Source organism: Strix aluco, chromosome 4, assembly GCF_031877795.1.
Source record: "Strix aluco isolate bStrAlu1 chromosome 4, bStrAlu1.hap1, whole genome shotgun sequence".
NCBI lineage: Eukaryota > Metazoa > Chordata > Aves > Strigiformes > Strigidae > Strix > Strix aluco.
Window position 1 is genome coordinate 33,741,972 of NC_133934.1, and position 24,837 is coordinate 33,766,808.

Consider the following 24,837-nt stretch of genomic DNA (forward strand, 5'->3'; position numbering starts at 1 on the left):
GCTTTAATGATGAATGCAACAGAATCCTCTCCCTTTGCCTCTGTGGCAGGGGAAACACATCGAAGGATGCATTGCTTTTTACTGATCTTTTTTGGTTTTTCAATTACTGCCACTCTTCTCTCCTACTTCATGGCTTGTCACTTCACTTTTCACAAGGTATTTTCCTTCTACTTCTCTCTCTTCATTTACCTTTCTTCTTTCCACATTTTTGGGTTGCAAACTGTGTAATACTCTAGGCCATCCAGCTAAATGGCCTATCATGACACTTTTCTTGTCAGCATAGGTTACAGTAATTTGTGCCTGTAGGTTTGCAAAAAATCAGAAAAAACATTCCAAGGTCTGTAAATTGATCCCATAGTCAACAATCGATAAAGTGACACACACAATATTCTGGTCTGTATTTGCCTTAAAAACAATTCCAGAACACAGTAGTCAATTCTGGAAATTCATAGAATGTTACTGATAAATGTATTTGCTATTTAATCGCTAAACACTGTATTAATTTATTTCAGTGTTGTCATACCCCTGTAGTAGAACTTGCTGATCCCTTTGTCTTAGTCATCTGCCTTCTCTGAAATACAGTATTCTGAAATTAAATTTGGAAAATTTGCTTGCAAATTTGTCACACACACTTTATCTTTCACATTCCAAACCCTGGGGAGCTCTGTGTGCATGTCTTTACAATATCAGGTTTTTATCAGACTTCTGGTAGGTAAAATTGGGTCTTTGAAACAACTTCCACAATTGTGTCTGTATGCCATGATGTTCAGTTCTGAAAATACCATATTCTAGATAGGACAAATTAATCAGCCACAGTGTTTATTCTTTTTCCAGCCCACTTTGAGATTAGCAAATGCTACAAGTGGCAGTACAGTGTTTTCATGTGCAGTTTTTGAGAAGCTGAAGTTTACTAGTAGAGATATAGATGGCATCATAGTTAACGCTGCTCTTTCTTACTGTGAAGAGTAAACACTCTGTCACTTTTTTCTAATGGTTTGGGAATATTAATAAGTACTATAAATAAAAATATCTAAATAAAACATACTTACAAAGAAAGATAAGTACAGACTAGTTCTTAGTCTAAAGACTTTATAATTTCAAAAAACAAATATGCTCAAGAATCTGTATGTTTTAAATCTTGTATTTGAGGTTTTCTCAGAAGTCATGTTTAAAGCTCTTAATGTAGAGAAGGTTGTGAAAGGGGTATTTTACAAGACCTGAAGGTATTCTTTGAACAGACTTGAAAAAAAAGGGTACTTGATAAATTACTCTTGAGTAGTAGTTTGTTGCTGCTGAAGGGGAATGTTTCACCCCCACCAGGTGTTTCCACTCCTCCCTTGTGCCAGCAGGAGTAAGAACTGATCTGGTTGAAAATTAACAATATGAAAAAAAGCTTGATCCAGGTGACTACATAGCCACACAAATACTAATTAGTACCCGACAAGAAAGGATGTGCCTAGAGGTGGTGAAAAAGGCTGGAACTCCCCCTTTTTGTATAGGCTGGATTAGCTAAAATGTAGAGCCGAATAGGATGTTCTTAGTATTGTGCTCCCAAATAGAATTACTAGCTTTACTTTGTGGGAAAAAATGTATCCTTCTTCCTTTCTGTGTGATGGTTAAGGTCACAGAAGGTCCTTGAAAGCATGAATATGAACAGTAAAGCATCATTGAAACACTGCTATTTTAGTAAAGAACTACATTTTAATACTGTTTTCAGTGTTCCTCATGATGAATTATTGTTATGCATGTGAAATAGCCTGAAAACTAAATAAGAACAAAATGGTTTGTATTTTAGCTACAAGAGATTTTCAGGAAAAAAAATGAGAAGAGAGAAAGAAAAGGAGATGAAGAAAAACGTGCAATGCTGGTAAGTAAAATTAGAACAGTTGCAGCTGGTAGTTAGTTTGTTTTCTTCAATGTGGGACAAAATTGTGTGTGTATATATTTCACTAATCACTTTTAGGGTTTTTTTTAAACAATAAATTCATATAATTAAGAGAATATGCATAACTGTTATATATAGAAAAAAAGCAATATTTAGCCTAAACTGCAGTTATGGAAAAAAAATGTATTTAATAGTCTGTAGAAAGGAAAAATTAGTGTTTAAATACTGTATTACATATTAGCATTGATTCCATTTGGAGTCTGTAAATCTAGGAAAAAGTCAATGGCAATGACCCAGTGTTACTGTCTGTAAGAGTGAGAGATCTCAGTGGCAAGACCAAACTATACTCCTGCTCTCACAACTAACTGTTCATATACAGATCCTGATGCTTGTTATTAATGTAGTAGTTTTAAAATAGTTTATGAAATGTTACAAGTGAACTTGGATTTTATATTCAAATTTATTTTTTTATTAAATACTGCTTATGACCACTGCAAAATGCTTTTAGTTGTTTATATTATCTGAATGGATTTTTGCTGAATATTGAATACTCATATAATGTCAAATTTGCGTTTCTTATGTGCATAAGAAAGGTAAGTCAGACAAGTCTGTGGTGGTTTGTCTGGAGGATGGCAGCAGTAGCAGGAATTTATTTTACTGTTGGACAAGTAAAAATCAGGGAGGAGTCTCTGTCAAGCCCACAGCGGAAAAAGCATGTTCATTTGCAATTTGCATATTTATGGCAAAAATTCCTTGTTATAAAAAATGTTTTGACGTATATGCAAAGCTTTTCATTGTGCCCATTATACTTTTGGGACCATAGATGCTTGATCTTTGTACCTGAAACTATAGGAAGTATGAATTTCAAGAATTAATACTTTTTAAACCTTCCCTGAGCATAAAAAGGTATCTTTTCTTCCCACCCAGAGACACCTATCCTTCCCAACTTTTCAAAACTGTAGGTCAATTGTTGAATGTCTCATACACTGTTTATTCTGAACAAAGGAAACTTACACCCAAAGAAAGAGCTTTTGGAAAAAGTAAAGTTTGCAAAATGGAACTTTTCTGCTGAGAGTAATCTCTGCAACTCTGTACTTCTCTTTTGAAAATTTGAAGAATGAGATTGAAGAGAAACCATTTTTTCTTCCCTGTCATTTAAAAAAAACCAGACAAAAAGATCTACTATATAAAATAAAAATTTGCTTGTCTTAACCTATTCTGTTGTACTTTTTTTTTTCCTCCTTTTGGCTTCGTTCTGACATGTGATACTTGGCTTGGCCTGTTTTTGCTGTATGTCAGCGTCTTCAACTTTATGGATATCATACTTCTACTAACAGTGTATGTACTCTTAAATTATTTTCAATTTATGGAGTCTTCACCAGAAGAAATAGTATGCTATAGGAAAATTTACTATATTTATCTTTTTCATCAAGTACATTACTTCTGCTAATCAGTAAAAATGTGATGGATCTTACTTGCATAAAAGATTGTGCATGGTTGTTGCATGCATTCTGAAACAGGCAAGCCTATCAGGAGGAAAGGATGCTCTCTCTATTTATATAAAATGAAATAATATTTTTAAGGGAAAGGACAAAATATATCTTAAGAAATTATAGACTTGTTTTTTATGTGTGTAAATTAAATCACCCTGCATGAGTCATTTGATTCAGGTCTGTCTTGTCTCTGTGTATAATGTGAAGTAATAATTAGTCAAATGAATCCTCCACCTCTTTCTTCCCTGCTTCCCCCCCCCCCCCCCCCCAAAAAAAAAAAAAAAAAAACCAAAAAACAACAAACCTTTCAGTGCTGAACTAGAATAGGGGTTTAGGGAAATAGTCCCTGTGTTATGTAGGTGACAGTAAACTTATTTTCAATCATTTTTGAGAAGGAGAGAGAATCAGCAAGAGAGATCTTCTGGGTTTTTTAATGTCTTCATCATGACCTGATTAATTTTTGGATCACAGCAGAAGTAAAACTGTTGTAAAAAAAGTCTGATGTTAAAATAGAAGAATTAAACTTGTTTTGGCATGATTATTGTGATACTCAAAGTGAGGTGAGGGAACCTATGAGATTAGATACTAATGAAATTCCAGTTTAAAATCTGTTTCTTTATATAATCATTCTCAGGAATGCACAGATTTATTTCCTGTGAAGTTAGCACATATAATTTGAGCAATCTGCAGGAAGGAAGTCTGTTGAATGAAAGGATGTGGTGACATGATGTAGATGCCACAATGTTGTGAAGATAATATAGTAGGAAATGTGAGGCCTTATGATTCAATGGATTTTAGATCAGGCTTTACTGCAGTGAAAGATGCTGTACAATGGTTGTCATATTCCTATGCTGCCTCCTATTTTAAATCAGATTAGTTAGGCTTTCCCACTCATATAATAATTTCCAGCTTTAGTAAAAAAATCTCCTTCTAGACTCCAGCCACGTCCAAACTCTTTATCAAGATGATGCCCAGGTATGCACCATCCTTTTCTGCCCTCCTACTACCTGAATGGAGATCTCCATGCAAAGGAGACTCAGAGGTATAGGAATTCACAGTATCTGACAAATCCCTCACCCCAGAAAATTGGTATTTCGGGTTTCTATTTCTCCTCCTGAAACAAGAAGTGTTAGCAGCCTTTTCAGTTTTCCTTGATGTCCTGGGGAGCTGAAGATACTCAAAACCAAGGAGATGCAGCCCTAAAATGTCTGGGATAGTCCAAAGTGCTGTGTTGGGCACTTCTCCGCACTTCATCCTTCAAAACAGCTCTAATTTTTTGAGAAGTGTCAAGGTTTATAAGCCACAGAGTGCATACAGTGATGTTTTAAATGGCGTAAATATTTTCGTATTTTCATTTGTACAGGTTAATTCTTTCAAGTCATATTCTGGTGCATGCTGCATTGTGTGTTAAGGCTACTTCAGCATGTATTGCATGAGTGCTTTCACTAGCCAAATGCCAACTGGAACATGATAACTATGATGAGATGCATGTAAGGAAAATAAGATGTGCGTGCCCTGAAGTACTAATTCCGTTGGCTAAAGTAAATCTCCAGTAAGAGAACAAATTCAGTGAATACTTAAAATAGGTAATTGCAGAATCGGATGCATAAAAGAATGAGGTATTGTTCATTCACGTGACCCAGTAAACGTCAAAGGGATAAGTAAATCTAAGAGAGGAACTTTAAGGACCTAATCCTGTGCACACTGAGGTAAACAAATTTAAGGACCTAATCCTGTGCACACTGAGGTAAACAAATTTATCTGAGATGAGCAATTTAGGACTGAATAGAGTTTTATATGAGAATACTGTGGCCACAACAAAGGAACTGTTACTCCATAATGAGAAAGATAAACCCAGAATTTTTCAAAAAGGAAATATAAGTATAATATACGTTAAGCATGGGTATAATTCCTAATAGTTTGTCATGTTTCTTTGATGACAATTTACAGAAAGAGTTGGGTTGCATTGGTTAGTGGAGGAAGTACATAATAAAGCTTGTAGAAGCAGTACGGATAATGTGTTGACATAATGCAGAATACATAGAGATAATAAACCTTCAACTCTGTACTGTATTCTTTATGATAACAGTGTGGTTTTAAACATTGGACAGCAGCATAAATCTAAGAGAACAGTATGCACTGAGTAAAAAGAATGGTTTTCATTTGGAGTTAGAAGATTAAACTTATTCTGTCTTTCTCTTGCCTGCCGAGATGGATGTGAGTGGGGAGCAGTGAAAGTAGGAGACCTAGTTTAGATTAAGTTGTAGAGAGAAAGGGGAAGATTCATTCAGTTGCAATAACCCTAGCCAAGTTCAAATAGCCTTCTGTTGTCTTTAGGATCACCTCCCCTAGATTCTTTGGGCAAAAAACCCACCTGAAATGTATTATGTAGATCTTCCAAGACTAATTGCAAGATAAAGGAAGGCCTGTTTTAATAAGGGAGGATTTTTTAGGCTTCCAAAATTGAAACATTTCACAGCAAAAAGGTAGGCATATTTTCCTTGGAGAGATTAAATGCTTATTTTCTGTTTAAACAAGGTAAGTTTGGTCATCAGATGTGCATAGTGTTTTCTTGATAAGTATGTTACAGTTGAAGCTAGACTTGTTAGGCTTGTTTTTTGCATTTCTTTATTGGTGCAAGGATGTCGTTCTGGTTATTGGATAAAATTAATTTTATATAAGTAGTTGTATGGTGATATCTATGTTTTGACCAATGAGAAAAAAAATTTCATAAGTGTATAAATTAATATTTTTTTCAGCAAAACAGAATTGTTAGAAAAAACAGCAAAATACTGAGTTTAGATGGACGTTTTCACACATACTTTTAATAAATATTTTCACTTTACACTTTCTCTAATTTATTTTGTTGGGGAAAGTGGAGTCTGGTGATACTTTTGGCACAGCCAAGTTATGAGTAATAAGCAAATGCTATAATAAACCAGTGTTCCTTTCATTTACCGTCATGTAACTGGGTAGAACTTTGTGTAGAAGCAAAAGAATCAAGCCATGCTTTTGAAGATGAGTCAGAAAAGATTTTAAAGTCTGTAAGTGGTTGTTTTATTGTTCTTTGGTTTTCAAACAATTGTGCTTCTTGAAACTTCTGCAGGTTCTTAAAACAGAAGGAGAGGACCTTGTTCCCAGAAGCTATTGGGATACTTTGAGACGTAGCACAAGCCAAGCACTCTTTTCGGACCTTGCGGAGGTATAGGACAACCTCTGTGTCTGGTCCATGAACAGACTGCTATTTTATTTATTTCTGTTCTGATTATTTTCCTATTTTATGCACTTTGTTTCTTCTCTTCCTTTTAATTACTTTTAAACCTGAAAGTTCTCAGATTAAATGGATTTGGTTCTGTGAAGTTTGATAATTGAAAGTTGTCATTTCCAAGTAAAAGCAAAGTTACTTCGCTTTGGAAGAGTGGGAAGATAAGTCCACTTCAGTCCTTACTATAAGAAGCATTTTCTAACACTTAATAGTGACAGTATTTCACAGATATTACACAGAGAAGTAATTCAGGAAACCTTTGTTATTTAGGCTTGGTCCAGTCATATGACAACTTTAATGAGAGTTGCAGTCCTTTAAGCTTTTACTCTTGATGTTCTTAATGTGCTTTTTATGTATGTTATCAGAGTTTATCTTCACAAAAAGTGTCACAAAAAGATTGTTTTAATTGTTGGATCAAACCAGGAATGTTTTAAGGTAACCAAAACATCAATCTTTTTTAATATTACATGATCATTATGGAGGACGAGCAATATCGCAGAGCTGTCGAATTAATTTCCATTGTGATTTAAATACTAATAAGATTCTTGTTTAATGATCAGCTTTCAGATAATTAAGACATTTGTTTGTATTGATCATTTAAGAGGATGAGAAAACTAGATCATTTAGGCTTTTCTGTGCCCCATACAGTGAGGGTGATTGCTCTGCTGGTTGTGGCATTAAAGGACATACAGCAACTCCCCACTGACCCTGGTCTCAAGTCCCATGCTTCATAAGCAGGATGATAATGAGAAAAGAACTGAAACGCACCTCCAGGGTAAAATAATCTTTTTTGTTGCTTCATAAGCAATGTGTGCTCCATATTAAAAGTAATTAGTGTTCTGTCCCTGCTGTTCCTTTGCAGAAGCTATTGAATAACCTGAGAACTCGGATGGACTTTTTCTAATTTCCAGGCTAAATTTACTCATAGTCCCTTTATACCAGTCTGTTGTCTCTTCATTTTCGTAGGGCTTTTTCTTCTTTAGTGGTAATCTTCTTACTCGTGGTTGTGTTTATAAATGCAGTCATAGCCCTCAGTTTTAATTATCATAGACCAAACACAACAAGGTCTTCGATTTTTCTCTTAAGGTAGAACCTACATTTCCTGGGTATCAAATAGGCCTTCTCTGTACCTCTCTCAACTTGGGTTCATTTGCCTTTGAACAAAACAAAATGTAGTGTTACAGAATTTAGTTTTATACCAATATTCGTAACAATATTCATAGTAATAATACATTCATAGTAATCTTGCGATAAAGCAGTATACCCAACCTTTCTTTCCTTGGTTTTAAATTGATGAGCTCCTGAACTATTAGTCCAGTTATTAGTCCTTATTTATTCCACCAGATTTTAAAACCCAGAATATCAGCTAAGAGAGACATAGAGGGGAGAGAGGGCCACTCTTTTCATTGACCATTTAAGGAGCTTGGGGCACGGATTTTTCTGAATTAACTGTCATCTTAATCTACAGTTAGCTGGCATGAATTCAGTCCCAAGTATAGATGGACTTAAATTTGGCAATATCTACACACCTTTAATTTGAAGAGAGATAGGTTTTTTTATATCTGATGCCTCAGACTAATATCTGTAACTACAATGTAATTGAAGCTTAACAGCAGTTATACTAAACATTGATTTAAATTGTCTTTATAATGTATAAAAAGTCTCTCTGCTCACTTGTAAATCATTTTATGAAGAAAAATCATGCCCTGCATTTGGTCCACTGACAATTTCCTACTGCTCACCATAACCATCTTTTATCTTGCTTGGGTTAAGTTTGAGCCATCTGGCTTTCATCCATATTCTTATCTCTCCCAGGTACTCTCACATCTGAATATTATAGCCATCTCTACTAAGAAAGTGGTATAAAGCTAGGTGACACTGGAGTCTGTGTTGTTTCATAGCCTTTTGAGAAGGCCTTGTGTAAGTTGAAAGGGAGAGTAAATAAGGTTCATTGTTGTGGGAATCAACTTACAAGGGCTCTATGGGGGGAAAAGAAGTTATTAGTCACATCCGGTTTCTTTCTAGGACAGTTTACAGTAGTTTCTTCTATTCCTAATTTAGCAACTACAGCATCCTGTTGAAATATATCAGTTACTACTGAATTCAGTTTGTGGGTTTATTCTTAAATTACTGGAAATCAGTACATTTATTATCACTGTTGAAAAATCAAGGACTTGCAGTAAGAAAGCTCTTAATTCAAAGCATAATATGCATACTTCATTCTCAGAATATGTTGCTACAAGTGGACCATTGCTTACGAGTATAACTTACTTTTAGTCAACTCTCTTTAATCAAAAGCTTGAACGTAATTTTGCAGAATATAAAGAAAATAGATTTACTCCTCATCAGGTTATGAAATTGAGAGGAGAAGATGTTGCCATTATCCAGCAAGCTAATAATGTGACTGAAACACTTGTCTCTCCTCTTTGTCTCTGTACCTGTATTTGTATTACAGTTAGTATAAAGGTAAAGGGAAGTGAGGCAAGGTTTTATTCTCATTTAAATGACTGCAAAATATATTAGATCAAAATAGAGGCTCATATTTATATATATGGAAACAGGTGTGGTCATTTCATTTTCACTGATCTAAAATACAAAATTAATTTTATTATGAACAATAAATAATCAAGTTGGGGGTTTTTTTATCCTTACCCCTTAAGAGAGAGAATTTATTTAATGTTATCAATGCAGAAGGAGCACAGGAATAGTTTTCAGTTGTCTGCAATTCTGCAGAGAAGCACACTGGTTTGAGTTTCTGCGTTGAGGTTTTTGTTTGGGGTTTTTTCATTTACTGAGGCTGACCAAATGGGAATTGTGAAAAGACTTACCGATTGTATTTTTTTTAAATGGTTCTTTAGATATGGGTGAATGCAACCTAAGTCTAAGGTTTTGAAATGTTTTTGCAAGATGAAAGGCTGTAATTTAACATTTGATATCTTTTCAGTGTACTTGAGGGAAATTGTTTGAATGTGCTTGGGGATTTAATTGCTTAAAAGACATAAGAATTCAGGGTATCTGCATTTCAGTATATTGTGTCTTGTAGTGGAGACTAACAATATTAAAAGACAAATAGTGATTACTTTTCTGAATTAGTTTGCTCACTTGAAGAGCAGAGCTGTCTTAATTGAAGGACATGAAATATCTCTCTACCTATATATACACTATGTCATCTTATTTCTCCCTGGAGAAGAATATGAGAATAAAGAGGAAGCTAGAGTACATGAAATACAACCTTGAGAATCCTAAACTGATTATACTGAAGTACAGAAAAGTCTCTCTCATTTCTTTAGTTCTTGATGTTGAAAGGAAAGGATTTGTGTTGTTACTGCCTCATGTTTTTCCTTGTTGATACATAAATACTCTTAATGGATATTGCATTTTACATTTTCTACAAATCAGTATATAAATTTGAAATTAATATAGTATATATCAGAGAAAGTAGATATGAAATAGTTTTTCGTGGTACATGATGTTGAACTACTGCATACTGTTCAAAATGACTTCCTAGTTTCTTCATTTAGAGTTTCTCTATCTGTTATAAATTTGTAGCCTCTTCAGTTATGAAATAAAGTCAGACTTAAAGGACTCTGTGTGCAGCTTACAGATTTGTATAGACAGATCTTTATAGATCTGTATAAACAGTTTTCTATACTTCTAGTAAATCCCATACGTTTATAATCTATCATTATGGTGATAAATTAGTACTGTTGCATCTCTCAAATACTTACTAGGTTTGTGTACTGTGTATTCTGTTTTGTACTTGTCATGGTACAGCCCACCTTCATCTACACACTGAGCCTGATGTTGTATGATATAGAATATTCCACTGGCCAATTTGGGTCTGTTGCTCTGGCTATGCTTCCTCCCAGCTTCGTGTGTACTGTGCACTAGCAGGACATGGGAAGTTGAAAAGTCCTTGATTTCTTAGCAACAACTAAAAACATCAGTGTATTATCAACATTCTTCTCTCATCAAATCCCATACTGAATCCAAAACACAGCACTGTTCTAGCTGCTAAGAAGAATACATTCTCTCTATCCCAGCCAAAACCAGGACAGTACTTTTGACAGTAGAGTCGGCAGGCACACTTCCACAAAAATAGTGTTGCTAATAGGTGGTAGCTTGCCTAGGGGGAGCAGAGACTACTGGCTCCCACTCAGGAGTTTCTGGGGTCTTTTTTCATGCTTTTTTCCCCTTCACTGCAGCTTCCATTATATTATATTGTTGTTTTAAGTGTTTTCTACTAAATGCAATTAACAGCCTAATGCTATTTTGTGTGAAAATTGCATGACTAAATTAATTTAATGGATTTTAATATTAAAGTCTTTTTTAAGACTGAACATAAAACATGAACTCTTTTAATAGAAAGGTCTATTGTGGTGATAGGTATTCTCAGATTATACTCCAGTCATGGCCTTTAATTTTTTTTATTTTAATATTTAAGCGTGCTGATGATATTTCAAGTTCACTGTCAGATACTACACTGCTTGTGCACTTTTTTGGCAAGAAAGGAAAAGCTGAACTGAACTTTGAGGATTTTTATAGGTGAGTCTCAACTTTATTCTTTGTAAAAAAAATACATACTTGTTCTAATTAACGTGTATTATATTACTATACACATAGTTTATGCAGACATGTATAGAAAGTTCGTGTTCCCTTTGTGTGATATATATATATATATATCTATATAGATATAGATATATATATATATATAGAAAGAGGAAAATAAAACCATAAGTGGACCAGCAGTAAAAGGTTCTGTACTAATGCTGCTGCATTTGCAAATTTTGTTAGCGCTTGTGTGCATAGTTGCTTTGTGGTGGAGAGGTTATACCCCAACCCTGTCCTTATTGGTATGTGGGAACTTTTTTCTCAGTTTTGAATGATTTTTATTTTTTTCCCCTGTTTTTCAGTGCTTTAAAAAAACCTTTGTATCTCTGCTCTTAGGGACATATTTAAATGTAAATATTTTTAGGCACTTAGAACAAGCTTCTTTGGGAAAAAGTGAAAACACAGTGGAAGGTATTGATTTAATTATTATGCCAATTAAAATAGAATTTAAAAATATAGGGAGAGTACCATAAAAACAGAGCCATAAAACTGTATGTTCTGTGTGATTGAAAGAGATCCAGTGTTTGGTTATTGTTTCCTCAATAAAGACTCACAATACCTATTGTCTTTATAGTTTATAATCACTTAATTGTGTGTTCTAATCAATCAGATGTTTGCAAAATATTTTGTCTTAAAATTATGTACGTCATGAAAAGTACTTAGTATTTCACATGATATAAAAACTGTATCATCAAGTGAAATCATGATGTGAGTTCAAGAATCAGAAAATAAGGTACTTTTTCAAAAGATATCTAGTTAAAATGTCCATCTATTGCTGTAAGATGTTGTGAATTCTAAAGAGGTCAAAATCTAGTAGACATATTCATGAAAGAAGGACCCATCAAGTTTTAGTCAAAACTACTTTACCAGCTCAAAAAATCATTGAACTATGGACTGGTGAGGGAAATACTATTGTATGTTTACTTTGCACTTATACTTTTGCCTGGACATCCTTTTGATTTGAGCTCCTCATAGTTCTTAGAAGTCAAGTTATATATTAGGAAGGAGTGTTGTAGACAATGTCTACAGAACCTGTAACAGGGAGGTGTTACAGGTTGTGGTTGACAATCAGATGAACATAAGCTCCCAGTGCAGTACTGTGACCAGAGAGCTAATTTCATCCTTGGTTGTATAACTAGGACATCAAGCAGAATCAAGGAAGTTATATTTCCTTTTTATATGTAGTTGTTTTTATACTATATCCAATTTTGGTGTCCAGAATATACTAAATATGTTGTCGAGGAGAGTTTATAGAAATTTAATACAAATATTAAAGTATTAAAAAAAAAAGTTTCGATTAAAATGCTACAAGAGCTCATCATACTTTGTTAAAAAGAGAAAGGTAAGGTTTAATTGCAATCTGTAAGTAACTACATGGGGAATAAATTTTGGGAATTCATTTAGTAGCATCATGGAATTTTCAGTCTAGCATGTAAAAATAAGGATCAGTGACCCACTGAAGAAGGAAATTAAGCAAATACAAACTAGAAGTAAATTAGAAATGTAAGTGTTAAGTCATTTTAATCCTTAGTAAAGCACTTAATCTTTGAGTTAATATTGTTGTATTGATTAGAATATATGTCAACATAGATAAGGGATTTACCAAATTTACCATCAGTGCTACAAAAAGGAAACTAATCTGTGTAATGCTATTTGGCTTTATATCCTACGTGTCTTTTAAGGACATGAATAGTAGAAATACAGAGTATTACTATTTCTTCATATTTATGTTTGTGCTTTAGATTTATGGATAACCTACAAACTGAGGTTCTAGAGATAGAATTCCTTTCCTACTCTAATGGGATGAACACCATCAGTGAGGAAGACTTTGCCCATATTCTTTTGAGGTATACAAATGTGGAAAATACATCAAGTTACCTGGAAAACATGCGCTGCAGGATTCCTGAAGAAAAGGTAATTGTTTAGCGAAGATAGCAGTGGGCAACAGCATCCGGTCCCAGTGTCATCAAGATTAAAACATAGCCTTGTTGGACTGAATGAGGTTCTGTCACTGAATTAATTAGCACCAGGATTTTATTCTGATCACAAGATGTGTGTGTGTTACATTTTTCAAATTACTTGCTGAATAAAATGTAGAAGAGTAAATAGCATAGAATTATGTTCCATAGGACTTAGCTACTAGTATTTTTGAAGCTTAGATAACAAAGCTTTATATTACATGAAAATTCAGTTTAAACAGCAAAAAACGTAAGATGTGAAAAAGAGCAATTTTCTAGCAATAAGGCATTAAAAAACCTTTTTTTCTTACTTCTCTTTTGCACTGCCACTGGAATAGCACCTCTTCAGAAATAACATTGACACCCTTTGTCTAGTTGTTTTATAGTCTTAATGATGGATCACTTGTATATAATTATTGATGGGTATGTGGTTCTTATTAATGGCTGAAGAGATAGAAAAGAAAATAAAAACAATAAAGGTCATGAGGTGGATAGTCCTTTCATTCGTTTAACAAATGTGTTGTCAGAAGTGTATCTGAGAGAAATGTAGTAGTAATGCATCAATGGTAATTGGTAGGATAACATTAGAAGTAGCCCTTCAAATAAGGGATGTTTTGGATATGCTCCTTCTGTTTACAGAAGGAGATCAGATTAATCTGTCCTAGAAATCTAACTCTTCCGATAGCTATATATCTATTGCATTGACAGCAGAGCTTGTGAAGAAAAGTAATAAATTAGTTGAACAGTTTTGTGGGGTTTATTTGAGAAATTACATTGTATATTTCAGTCTACAGAGTAAGATCGGTCAGCTGACCTGATAGAAACACACTCCAAAAATCAAGAGTTTTCTGTTCAGATATCTGGATTATCTGATTCTTCTGTGGTTGTACAGCAATTAGGTCCACTGAGAGATAAATACAGCTGGGGGGTGGAAGGGGAAAGCAGGGCTGTCTCTTTTGTACCAGATTAGGTGTAAGAAGAAGTGGTAAGATTGGGCTCAAGAGTTCCTGCTCACCAACCCTTTCTGAGTTCCCGGTCTAGCCACTGAGGCGCTCTGTTCTAACCACTCTAGGTCGGTGCAACTTTACACTTTCTTTTAAACACAAGGAAGTATTCTTTGAAGTTCATCTCTAAATCTTCCAGTGCCACTGTTCAGATAGCAAGTCTTTCCTCTTCTTGATCTCTGGTCGGACTAAGGAAAACTTCCATGTAGAAAGCAGTGTCACTCAGTTACACAGTGGTTTGCTTATGCTGCGTTCTGGGAATATCCTGGCACTTGACCAGTGCCACGTAGCTCTATGCTATACCTCTATTAAGTAAAACAAGACGTTGCCATTTTCCATAGCTCCATATCACTGGCTTGGTAAGTGTGCTGTCAGTACAGTGGAAAAGTTAAATCCCTGTGACATCTCTTGTGCTGGCCACAGGCTTTTGAGAATGGGACTTCGCACGTTATTGCCACTTGCAATAGCATTTTAATTCTAAAATTATAAATGTACTTTCTATTTAATTACAGTGATATGCTGCAATACTAATATAAACCAGAGAATTCCATTTAGAAGAAACAATAGTCTAGCCTGTAAAGTAATAGGCTACTCTCACAGTTAGCAATGTTAATCTTCCATGGCACTGTATGGAGAAGCCTCTAAAGCAACATGGTGATCATTTGGCATACTGTAGTCATGTTAAAATGTTCAGCTGGCATGCTGCCTGCTCACAGGATGTTTTCCTCCTTTTACTAACTAGATGCCAAGCAGTGATTCATTTAAGCCGGCATCTTGAATTACTGCAAATATCAGCTCCTTAAGAAAGTCTGTGCATTTTTAACAGCATTGGTGCATTAATGTAACAGTTTTCTTTGCTATAGTAAAATACAATACATCTAAATAAATAAAAAAGTTAGTTTCCTTTTACATAGAAATAAAGCTTCCAGTAGGAAACTTCTAGGATATCTACATGTAGATAACTTCCTGTGTCAGAACGCAAAACATATGGCAAATATGAAATGTTATTACAATTACCAGCTGAACAAAATATGGTTATAGGAGAGAAGAGAGACAGTAGAATGCTGTATGCCCAACTCTCTTTGAGTGTCATTTTGTTTGTCCTTTTGCCTCTTCTGTGTGCATTGCTGTTTTTCCTTGTGAGAAAGTAAGCATGTATGATTACGTGTGATTTCAGCAGAAATTGTAGAACTCTTTTAAATGAAGCCAGATATTTTTCTTATTGCTAAAATGTTGTGGAGTATATACAGTTTAGCTATGGACTGTAGGTGTGGCTTCTTTATCTCCCTGCTTCATCTCCAGTGTCAAGTTATGGCAGCAGTTTTCATCACTACTGGAAACACAGAAGCTGCAAAAAAGACTTGTTGCTAGACCAGTGGTTCTCAGACTTACCTGTGCAAGGGCTGCTTTCCATCTAGACTGATCATCTGCTCTCTAGTTACATGGAAAGAGACAGGATTTTTGCAGTAGCCTGACCTCTTACAGTATCTCCCACATTCAGAATCTTTACAAACAGATTGGTGCAAATTAAGGATTTTTAAAAATCATTGTGAACCAGAAAATGTCAGCTCAAGAATTGGATGGTCATTTTCTATTAGTGCGATTTTGCCCTAGTACCTGAGGGTCCTAGTTGGGGACTGAAGTTTCACCGATCTAGGTATTTCACAAATATGTGACAAAACTATTCTAGTTTTCAGTCTAAACAGAGTGCAAGAAACAGAACTTGAATGTAACTATTAGATGTCAAATGCAATGAAACAAGAAGACAGTATTGGTTAGTATTAGTAAATTAAGCTTTTAAGATAAAAATTTAAAGGAGAATAAGGAGGTGGTTCTGCTTGTGTCTGTGAGAGTTTCTTCCCAATTGCAAAGGATGAAACAGAGAACAAATATGCTTGTTGAGAAAAGCAATTTGTGATGGAGATGGGTCAAACTCTCCAATCAAGCAGTTTATAAATCTTAGCTAGAGGTTAGGTAGAATCACTTAAGCAGTGGTTTACATCTCAAGTGGGTGGAGACCTATTAAAGTCTTTTATTCTAACAATATTATGTTGCTGTCCACATTTACCACAGCACTTGCTGCCTCATATGGGTTTACACCCAATCTCTGCCATTTTCTCCTCTGCAATAAACCTACTTCAGCATGTTTTCTGTGTTCCACCATACCATAATGACTATGTATATCTTTGAGGAGAGACATAGGTCAAGATTTTAGTTTGAACAGAAGGGCTTACAGGTCTTTCTGTTGTCTTTCTGTCATTTTCCAGAAAGAAGTAGTTAAATAGGATAAAAGGATAAAAGCAGACAGAAGAATAGCCAGTAATGATAGTTAAAGGAGGCCACAGGGATCAAGGTTTGACGACGAATGCCATCCCATGTCCAGAATGGCTGACAGACCATGGAAGATGGGATATAGGGAATGGTCCTGGCATAATTCAAAGTCTCTGTTTTTCTCAAAATTGATTTAGAGATAGTTTATCAGGTTTTGTAGCTAAGAGGAGAGAAAACCAGAATAAATATAAGAAAAGAAGAGAAAATAAGCTCTTCTAAAAACAGCACTTTCAGAGAAACTTTCACAGAAAATATTCTGGTCTGGTCAAAATGCAAAAGATTTTTTAAAAAAGCTGGACAAACCCTGCAGTACTTGATACCTGGAGTATCAGCTGAAGAGACTTGGGTGTCTAAAACTGGTTATGTAAAACTTCACCTTCAAATACAGAGCTTAAGTCAGATCGTAAGATGTATTTATGAATTCATTCAGTGTATTTATGTGACCACACACACTCACATACATATAATAGTGGTTAGCAGGTTTTCAGTAGTAACCATATTCTAATAGTCATATAAACCTAGACTCTTATTCTCAATATTAACTACTGTATTTTAATAATCCTGGAATTCTTAAAGATTGCCTTAAACAATAGAACAATATTTTTGACTGCTTTTTGGGTGAGAATTGCTATCTGTTGCAGTGGCAAAGATGGAAGACATCTTGCATTCCTCAGGAGACTCCGGTTCTTTACTGACTTTCAGTACAAATCTCTATTATTTTTTTTTCAATGGGTTTAGTATCTATTCTTAAATGAAATGGACATAGGTAACTGCAAGGTTTATTTATTCAGTTGTCATCACTACTGATAATTCTTATGGTGCATATTGTTGTTGTGTTTTTTAGGGTATCACATTTGATGAGTTTAGATCGTTTTTCCAATTCTTGAACAACCTGGAAGACTTTACAATTGCAATGCAAATGTATAATTTTGCAAGTCGTTCCATAGGTCAAGGTAAGTATATTTTTATAAAAATCAGTTGATAAATATACGGAACTGTTGACAAAAATACAAAAATGTTTTGTAATTCCTGGTTTGTAGTTTTAAAGTCTCAGGTAAAAGGCTAGGACTCCAGCTTTGAGAGGAGAAAGCTGGGTCATATCATAAGCGATATGATAAAGCTTTACAGCGTCATGTAAGTGGTGGATAAGCTGAATGAAGAATAGCTGGTCACCAAATCCTACAATACAGGAGTTAAGAGGCACTTGATGACACCAATGAGAGATCAGTTTAAAGCAAACAAAAGCATTTCTTTACACAGTGGGCGTCTGGAATCTGGCCTTCTACGAGGTTGTAGAAGGAAACAGTGTCAGAAGGGCCAAAGAGAGCTTAGACAGATTTTTGAACAAATCAGTAAATGGGTGCTGAAAGAACTAGGCAGGTATGTACTGACTAAAATCCTTAATACAACAGTTGAGTTGCTTGGGGAGTGCAAGGTAAAGAATATGTGAACTGGTCAGACTTGTGTGCTCTCCTCAAGTAGCATCTTTTATGGGTCTGACACAATAACACCAGCATAGTCCTACCTTGTGTGGTCTTACTAAAGGAGTATACTGTTCCCTCTGTGCTCTATTTCTTAGGTTCTGGTTTGTGTCAATTAAGTAGATGCCATCAGTATATATGTAACATAGGTTTAATTATAATACGATTTCCTAGTTGTGTTATTACACACAGTATTGTATATAGACGTACCTTTTGTGTAAAATAATTGATACCAGTTAAGCAGTATCTTTTTATATCAGTTGAGAACTACTTGGCTTAGAACTGTGAAATTCAATCCTAATTTTCACATTTTCTTATTTTTTGAGTGTTTAAATGTGAAAACTCAGTTAAAAGTTTACTTGTATTTCATAATATGTTGTCCACAAAGTAGGATTAACGTATTTTATTTTTTCTTCTGATGTTCTTTTTATGCAGATGAATTCAAACGTGCTGTGTATGTAGCCACAGGTGTGAAGCTTTCACCACATTTGGTGAACACAGTGTTCAAGATTTTTGATGTTGACAGAGATGACCAGTTGAGTTATAAAGAATTTATCGGCATTATGAAAGACAGACTCAATCGGGGGTTTAGGGTAAGGATTCTGATTTTTATCGTTATCTTAGTTGACTTTACTACTTACCACTACTTATTTTAGCACCTGTAGCACCTGTAGGATGCAACAGTGCATCTGTTTAATAGAAATCCTGAAGCAGTCTGTCAGATAAATTCCTTCTTAAATTCTTGATTTTTTTTTTTTTATCAGAAAGCAATACATAGAGGACATAATGTACCTTTATAGTATACAAACCAAATTGGAGATGAGAAATCCTCTGTATTCTGTCATTTCTTCTGTATTGTGAGATTGATATGGGCATTAAGAATTTTAACAAGGCTAGCAATTATGTCTGGGTTATTTGCAAGGAAAAGAGCATTTGTCTGTCTCAGACTCGGGCAGTTTAGTTAAAGGTCAACCACTAGCTCTTCTAAAACATTATTTAAAATACCAAGTGTTGATAATGACTGTTGGAAAGTTGCAGCAGAAAGTAGTTTTCATTTTCAAATAAAGAATTAGTGAAGTGGTGCTGAGCAATGCTATATTCTAGTTGAAAGTTACTTTTGATAATTTAACCCTGTATCTAATATATAAAATTACAAGAAGCTAGAGGGCAGGAAATTACTTCCAGAAAATTTTCATAGGGAACAAGCTTGTAAATCATGCTTTGCCTTTTAGGTGAATATATAGGCCTTACTGCCCTCTTCAGGTTCTGTGTCGCAAAAGGGGAATTTTATAGTAGCAGAAAATTTTTTTTAGAGTATGATCAATAAAAGTTACATTTTTTTTCTTCATATGGCAGGTGTTAACATTTTTTTTACTAAATGTAAAATGGTGTTCTTACTGACAACCTAATCGCTTAGACATAAATCTTAAATTGTATTATGAGTCCTAAATTCACATTTCAGTATATTATTTCTGTAATGTTATTTTAGTCATTTTTAGTTAGCTTCCTAAATATAATTTTAGAACTTTCTGTGAAGTGGTGTTGAGTCTAGTAGTTTACTTGTTAATTTTGTAATATTATGATTGAACATAAAATGTGGATAACAACCACTGCATTTGTAGCAAACTTATTTCCTTGTTGGTCCTCAATTCCTTTGTGGAAATGTGGAAATGATGATTGTTTCATAACTGTTTCAAGATGTTCAGTTATATGTTTTAACTGTTTACTAATTGTAAGTGTGCAGTGTATGTTAATTTAACCAGAAAAAACAGTCTGCTTACTAAGTAATTCTTGTAAATGCATTACATGTTTCTATTTCACAAAATGCATGACAGAAATCACATATAATCCTTAAGATCTGTATCATCCAGCACTATTCAGTGTTATGCATGTATGTTTCTTTTGCCTAGGCCACTATAAAATATTCCAGTGGACTGTAAAAGAACTATAAGGAATAGCCAAGGGCGTTCAGAAGAATAGCACCGTCTTTCATGAATGTCTAATAATTTTAATTAGATAGGAGATTTCTCTGGGACTGCACAGGAGATGATCATGACTTGGTCCTATAATTCAGTTATATTCAGATATGCCTACATGCAGACTTGTTAGATTACTCTTCACTAATCAGTAGTATTCCAAGACAATTACAGTACCAAATTTAGGAATTACAATTTCCAGTAAGTTTCTGTAAGTGTCACACAAACCTGATTTTTTCCAAGAGTGGGTAGTAGTAAAAACTCTGCAAAAATGTGCCTTTTCAGTTTAATAAACACCTCCCACCCACCCCAATCTTGGTTTAGAATGAAAAGAAAACACATAAGAACAGCTTGCCCAGAACAGATTGGTGGAAGGTGTCATTAATTGCTTCCTATTGTTTGTACTTTAAAAGCTACACAGTATTTAGTGTGGCCAGAACAAGTAAAAGTTGCTCCTACAGTGAAGGGCTTAATTGTTGTCTTGTGCTAAATCCAAAGTAACAAATCACTAATCTTTTCTTTGTTAGTAACTGTGTTTTGAATCGATACTAAGATTTGGTAAGTTCCAGATAAAAGAACGTTACAGCTTCTGCTTATGCAGTATTTTGTAGCAACATGGAAATTTTTGCCATGAGAAATTTGAACCTGTTTATAAAGTGTAAATGCCTGATTTTAATGTTAAGTATACTACAATTAATGTCTGCCCAAATCAGTGTAGTCTCTGATTATCACTCTAAAAAATCTCAAAACAACAGTTTAAAGTAGGCCTATGATTTGAAGTATGATTTTACAATTAACATCTTATACTTGAAGTAATTCAACTTTTTCAAAAGTTGTTTTACTAAAATGTGTGCTCAGAAGAATCTTGAGGGTTTCACAAAGCTTGGTACTAGGACCATGTATTTTAGAAAAGGGCATTTTATAGTTATATAGTCTGACTAAAACAAACATTTAACATCAGAGAGTTACACAAGTCCAATAAACTAGAGTTCTGAAAGGTCAGTCAGTACCTACCAGCTTTGTCCTATTTAAAAGCTTAGCCATAAACTTGAGGAAGTTCGGGTACGACCCCTTATAGGAACATAACAAATACTCATTTTAACATGTATTTTAGATATGTTTTTTGAAAAGTAAATGTCTCAAAGAGTTTATCAAATGAAATTTCTCTCTTTCTGGAATAAAGTATTGTAATCTGAAACCTTTCTTGGTTTTAGTAGTTTGAAACAAACTAGTATATTAAGCTGCCATCAAGTGGTCGGTCGGAGTATTGCCATAAACTCATTAAAATGTGCAGACACGAAAAAGCTTTATTTTTTCTTGCTGTTTGGTTTAAAATAGTTATTTCCTTTTTTTTAATTGAAAAATATATAAGAAGATTCCCTTTCCTTTATAAATTCCATTTTTAAACAGAAAGATTTGGAACTTAATGACTAAAAATTTTACCTAGCACAGTCTATATTGTATCTTGTAGCTATTTGTCACTTAAAGCCATTTTTTTGTATTTTCATGATACCGTTGTCTTATGCTTACCTCTGGCTGCCTTCACATGTTGTCTGCATCTGTGCACTTCTCCATCTTCTGCTCCACAGGGCTACAAACCTATACAGAGGTATACTACTTTCAAATCCTGCGTGAGGAAGGAACTCTATAGCAGATAAATGACGGTATGTGTTAGCCGCCCAGTCTGAGTGTGCTGGCATGCTTGCAGGAATGGCTGAATGTTAAACTGTCACTGCTGTGTTTCCTGTTCCAAAACTCAGGCAGAGGTTATCTGGGTGTAAGCAATGTATTAGCTCAAAGTGTCACGTTGTGTTTTTGACTGAAGCAATAAAATTTTATTCTGGAGTTGGCAATGACTGACTCATGCTGTCACTGTTTTGTAAGCCAGCTGCAATTTTGTACTATGTTTGGAACAGGGAAAAGTATTCCTTCATAGTTTCTGTTGTTGTTTTCTGTCTGTCCTGTGACCACTTTCCAGTAATTTTTCAGATACTTATAGCTAATAAGTATTTACCAATGAAGACTGTAAAGATGGATTTTTCTTTCTGAGAGACTGTTAGTAAGTTGATTCTACGTTGATTTATAGTTAAGCTTTTGAAAACAGTAATGTGTTTTTGGCACTATCAATGCTATACCAGCAATTTTCAAAAATAAGCACTGTGCCCACACATGACCACCATGCCTGTTTGTGTGTATCCGCTACATGAATATTCGTTCTTACAATTAGATTGTACTGTGGGTTTCAGTGTAAAAACTGATGTGGATATTCTGGAGCCATATTGTGAAACTTGTTTGTCACATGGTGGACACAACAGAAATGTTTTAGTAGACATTTCTCTTCTTACATAAAGCAAGAGTTTGCTCCTTTGCAATTTAAGGTTTTGGAGCCAGCACTTTTTTCCTGTTTATAGACTTTGCAGTAGTTGCTATGAAGACTGTTAATGGCTAATGTAGATCCCGGATGTATTATTTTTGCAGTGGGGAGGAACGAACAGATGCACACCATGACAAACAAGGCCTAGTAGCCAGTGGTCTGGTGTGAGTGCTCCTGAGCCAGGAGGGTTTGACTGTCATTCCTCCACTGTTTTTAATTCTGAGGCACAATATTAAGCTGAGATTTCTTGTAGAATAACCATCTTCATATGCCTCTCTGAGCACTTGTATGCCACTGAGTGTGCTGGGCGTCTGGTTTAAATCTGATCTCTGCAAAGTGGGAATGTGTACTGGGAAGTGTAAATGACAAATAGTTAAACCAAATTTTAGTAATGCAACTCACCAGTCACATGAGAGAAAATTCATGGCTTTATATTAATTTTATGTAACTTCATCGCTTTGAAACTTTTGACTCTCAAAACTTGCTTTCTTTTTTTCCCAGGTCTTTTTAAAAATCATTTTTAGGAGTACTTTGTCTTTTTATCCCCACTATTTCTGCCACAACCTACATTGTAGTTGCCTATCAAGTATTGTTTAAACTGTAAACTTTTCAAGATACGGAACAGCTCTTACAGGAAAGCAGCAAAGTGATATACAGTTATGATGCTTTCCTAATAATTTTAGTGAAGAGTATGTGACCAAGTGAAACAAAATGCAGTGACACAAAAGAATCCCATATCTAATCATCAAGCCTAATAAAATTACCTTGGTGACTAGAAGAGAGACTGTGACAAAAGGATCGGGTTTACATACATCGACACCTTGACAGAGATCTGAATACTGGGAGAAAAATATGCAGTGGAGATTTATAAAGGGAGATATTGTTCACTCTGTATAAAGTCATTCTCAAGGAAAAAAAAATAAAAGTTAAATAATAGTATGTCTACACTACATGCTGGGAGACAGAGAAACCAGGTTAGTTCTCAATGCACTGACCTGGCCCCAGGCAGTCTCACTGATAGGTAGAGGTTGCTGGTTATTTACCCTGCTCTTCTTCCCACCTGGAGCTCCCGGATGCTCTAACAAGAATGCTTCTGGTACCTAAGCTTGCCTGTAGAGGTCTGTATTGGGTATCTGTTTCCTGTGCACTCAGAAATGCAGTGTAAACCTCAAAATATGTGTCTGCAGGAAAGAGATTTTATATTAGTCAGCTACTGCCCTTCACTTGAGCAATGGCTCCTTGTCTCTTATGATGAATTACAGTAACATAATCAGTTGTTATCTATTCTGAGTTCCTTTGTGCAGAGTGTTACTTAACTTACACTACTTCTTCCAATTTGTTGTAAATATTTATTAAAGTTTGTTGGAAATGGGAACTTTAGCCAAAACACATATGAAGTGATTTGGAGTTAGTTACTGTGGAGGAGAACAGAACTAATTCTGTCTTTGCTGTACAGTGTGGAGTGAAAGTGAATTTACATAATTCTAAAAATAATTATTTTCTATTTAGTTTCTAAATTGAAAAGATAATAAAGATGGAATCACTGAAGATTTGAAATTGAGCAATTTCAAGTGGGTAATGAAATTTCAGTCTGATGTACAAAAAAACCCACATAAATGCATGTGAAATACAAAAATCTGCTGCAGTTACATCCCAAAGTTAGGTGCAATACAATAACTCTTAATTTTACTTTGTTCCAAATATAAATGTACAGATCATTTTCTGTGCTTTGATATACTTTCTGTGGTAAACATAGAACTCTGATGAAAGAGATTAAGATACTTGGCATACATACCATAGATTATACCATACTTTGAATCTGCACCCTGAAAAGTGATAAACAGCACACTGTGTTGTACATTATGTATCTCTGAATTGTACTAATGCAATTTACTTAACAGCATAAAGAATGTTATACCCTTAAATAATAAAAATCTCTCCTTGGGGAACAACTGTACAACCTCTGTGTGGTCCAAACAGCTGGCAGTGTTCTTGGAGAGCTTGTCTTTCTGCACTGCTCTCCCTGCAGGGCACACACCCTGACGGCATCAGCAGGTAGACCTTTGCATATACTGTAGGGAGAACAGAAAAGACATGTTAGTAGGGAACTGCCAAACAGCCAGGAGGAGAGCTCTGCTTTGAATGCCTTATGAAGGGCTATCTAGGAAATTTCGAACAACATGCTTTCAGAGTTAATTTCTGAAGAAGGATGCTAGAGGGCAACTTCAGGAGGGATTCAGGTCCGTCTGAAAGTACTGTTTGCTAAACCATTTGGTGCTCAGTAACTGTAACAGATATTTAAGCTGTAATTCCAATTTTGTTCACTTCTAAAGTATTGAAAGGAAATACTATATGCCACAATTGTAAATCTAGAAATTAAGTTGTATGTCCCAGTAATTTCTTGAAAATCTTAAGATTTTTCATTAAAAGAACTGTTTCCTAGATGTTCAGAATTTTAT

At 34.8% G+C, this 24,837-nt stretch overlaps 1 protein-coding gene across 1 annotated transcript in view; it reads left to right on the top strand.

Annotated features, from left to right (window-relative positions):
• The window catches only part of MICU3 (mitochondrial calcium uptake family member 3), a 56,880-nt gene that overhangs the window by 27,798 nt on the left and 4,245 nt on the right, over window positions 1–24,837 (top strand). The window contains exons 7-14 of the mRNA XM_074822642.1: window positions 1,796–1,867; window positions 3,185–3,223; window positions 6,485–6,580; window positions 11,088–11,188; window positions 12,997–13,168; window positions 17,392–17,500; window positions 18,464–18,621; window positions 21,594–21,668. Of these exons, the coding sequence (XP_074678743.1) occupies window positions 1,796–1,867; window positions 3,185–3,223; window positions 6,485–6,580; window positions 11,088–11,188; window positions 12,997–13,168; window positions 17,392–17,500; window positions 18,464–18,621; window positions 21,594–21,662 (816 nt within the window). The 3' untranslated portion in view covers window positions 21,663–21,668. The remainder of the gene's footprint in view (window positions 1–1,795; window positions 1,868–3,184; window positions 3,224–6,484; window positions 6,581–11,087; window positions 11,189–12,996; window positions 13,169–17,391; window positions 17,501–18,463; window positions 18,622–21,593; window positions 21,669–24,837) is intronic.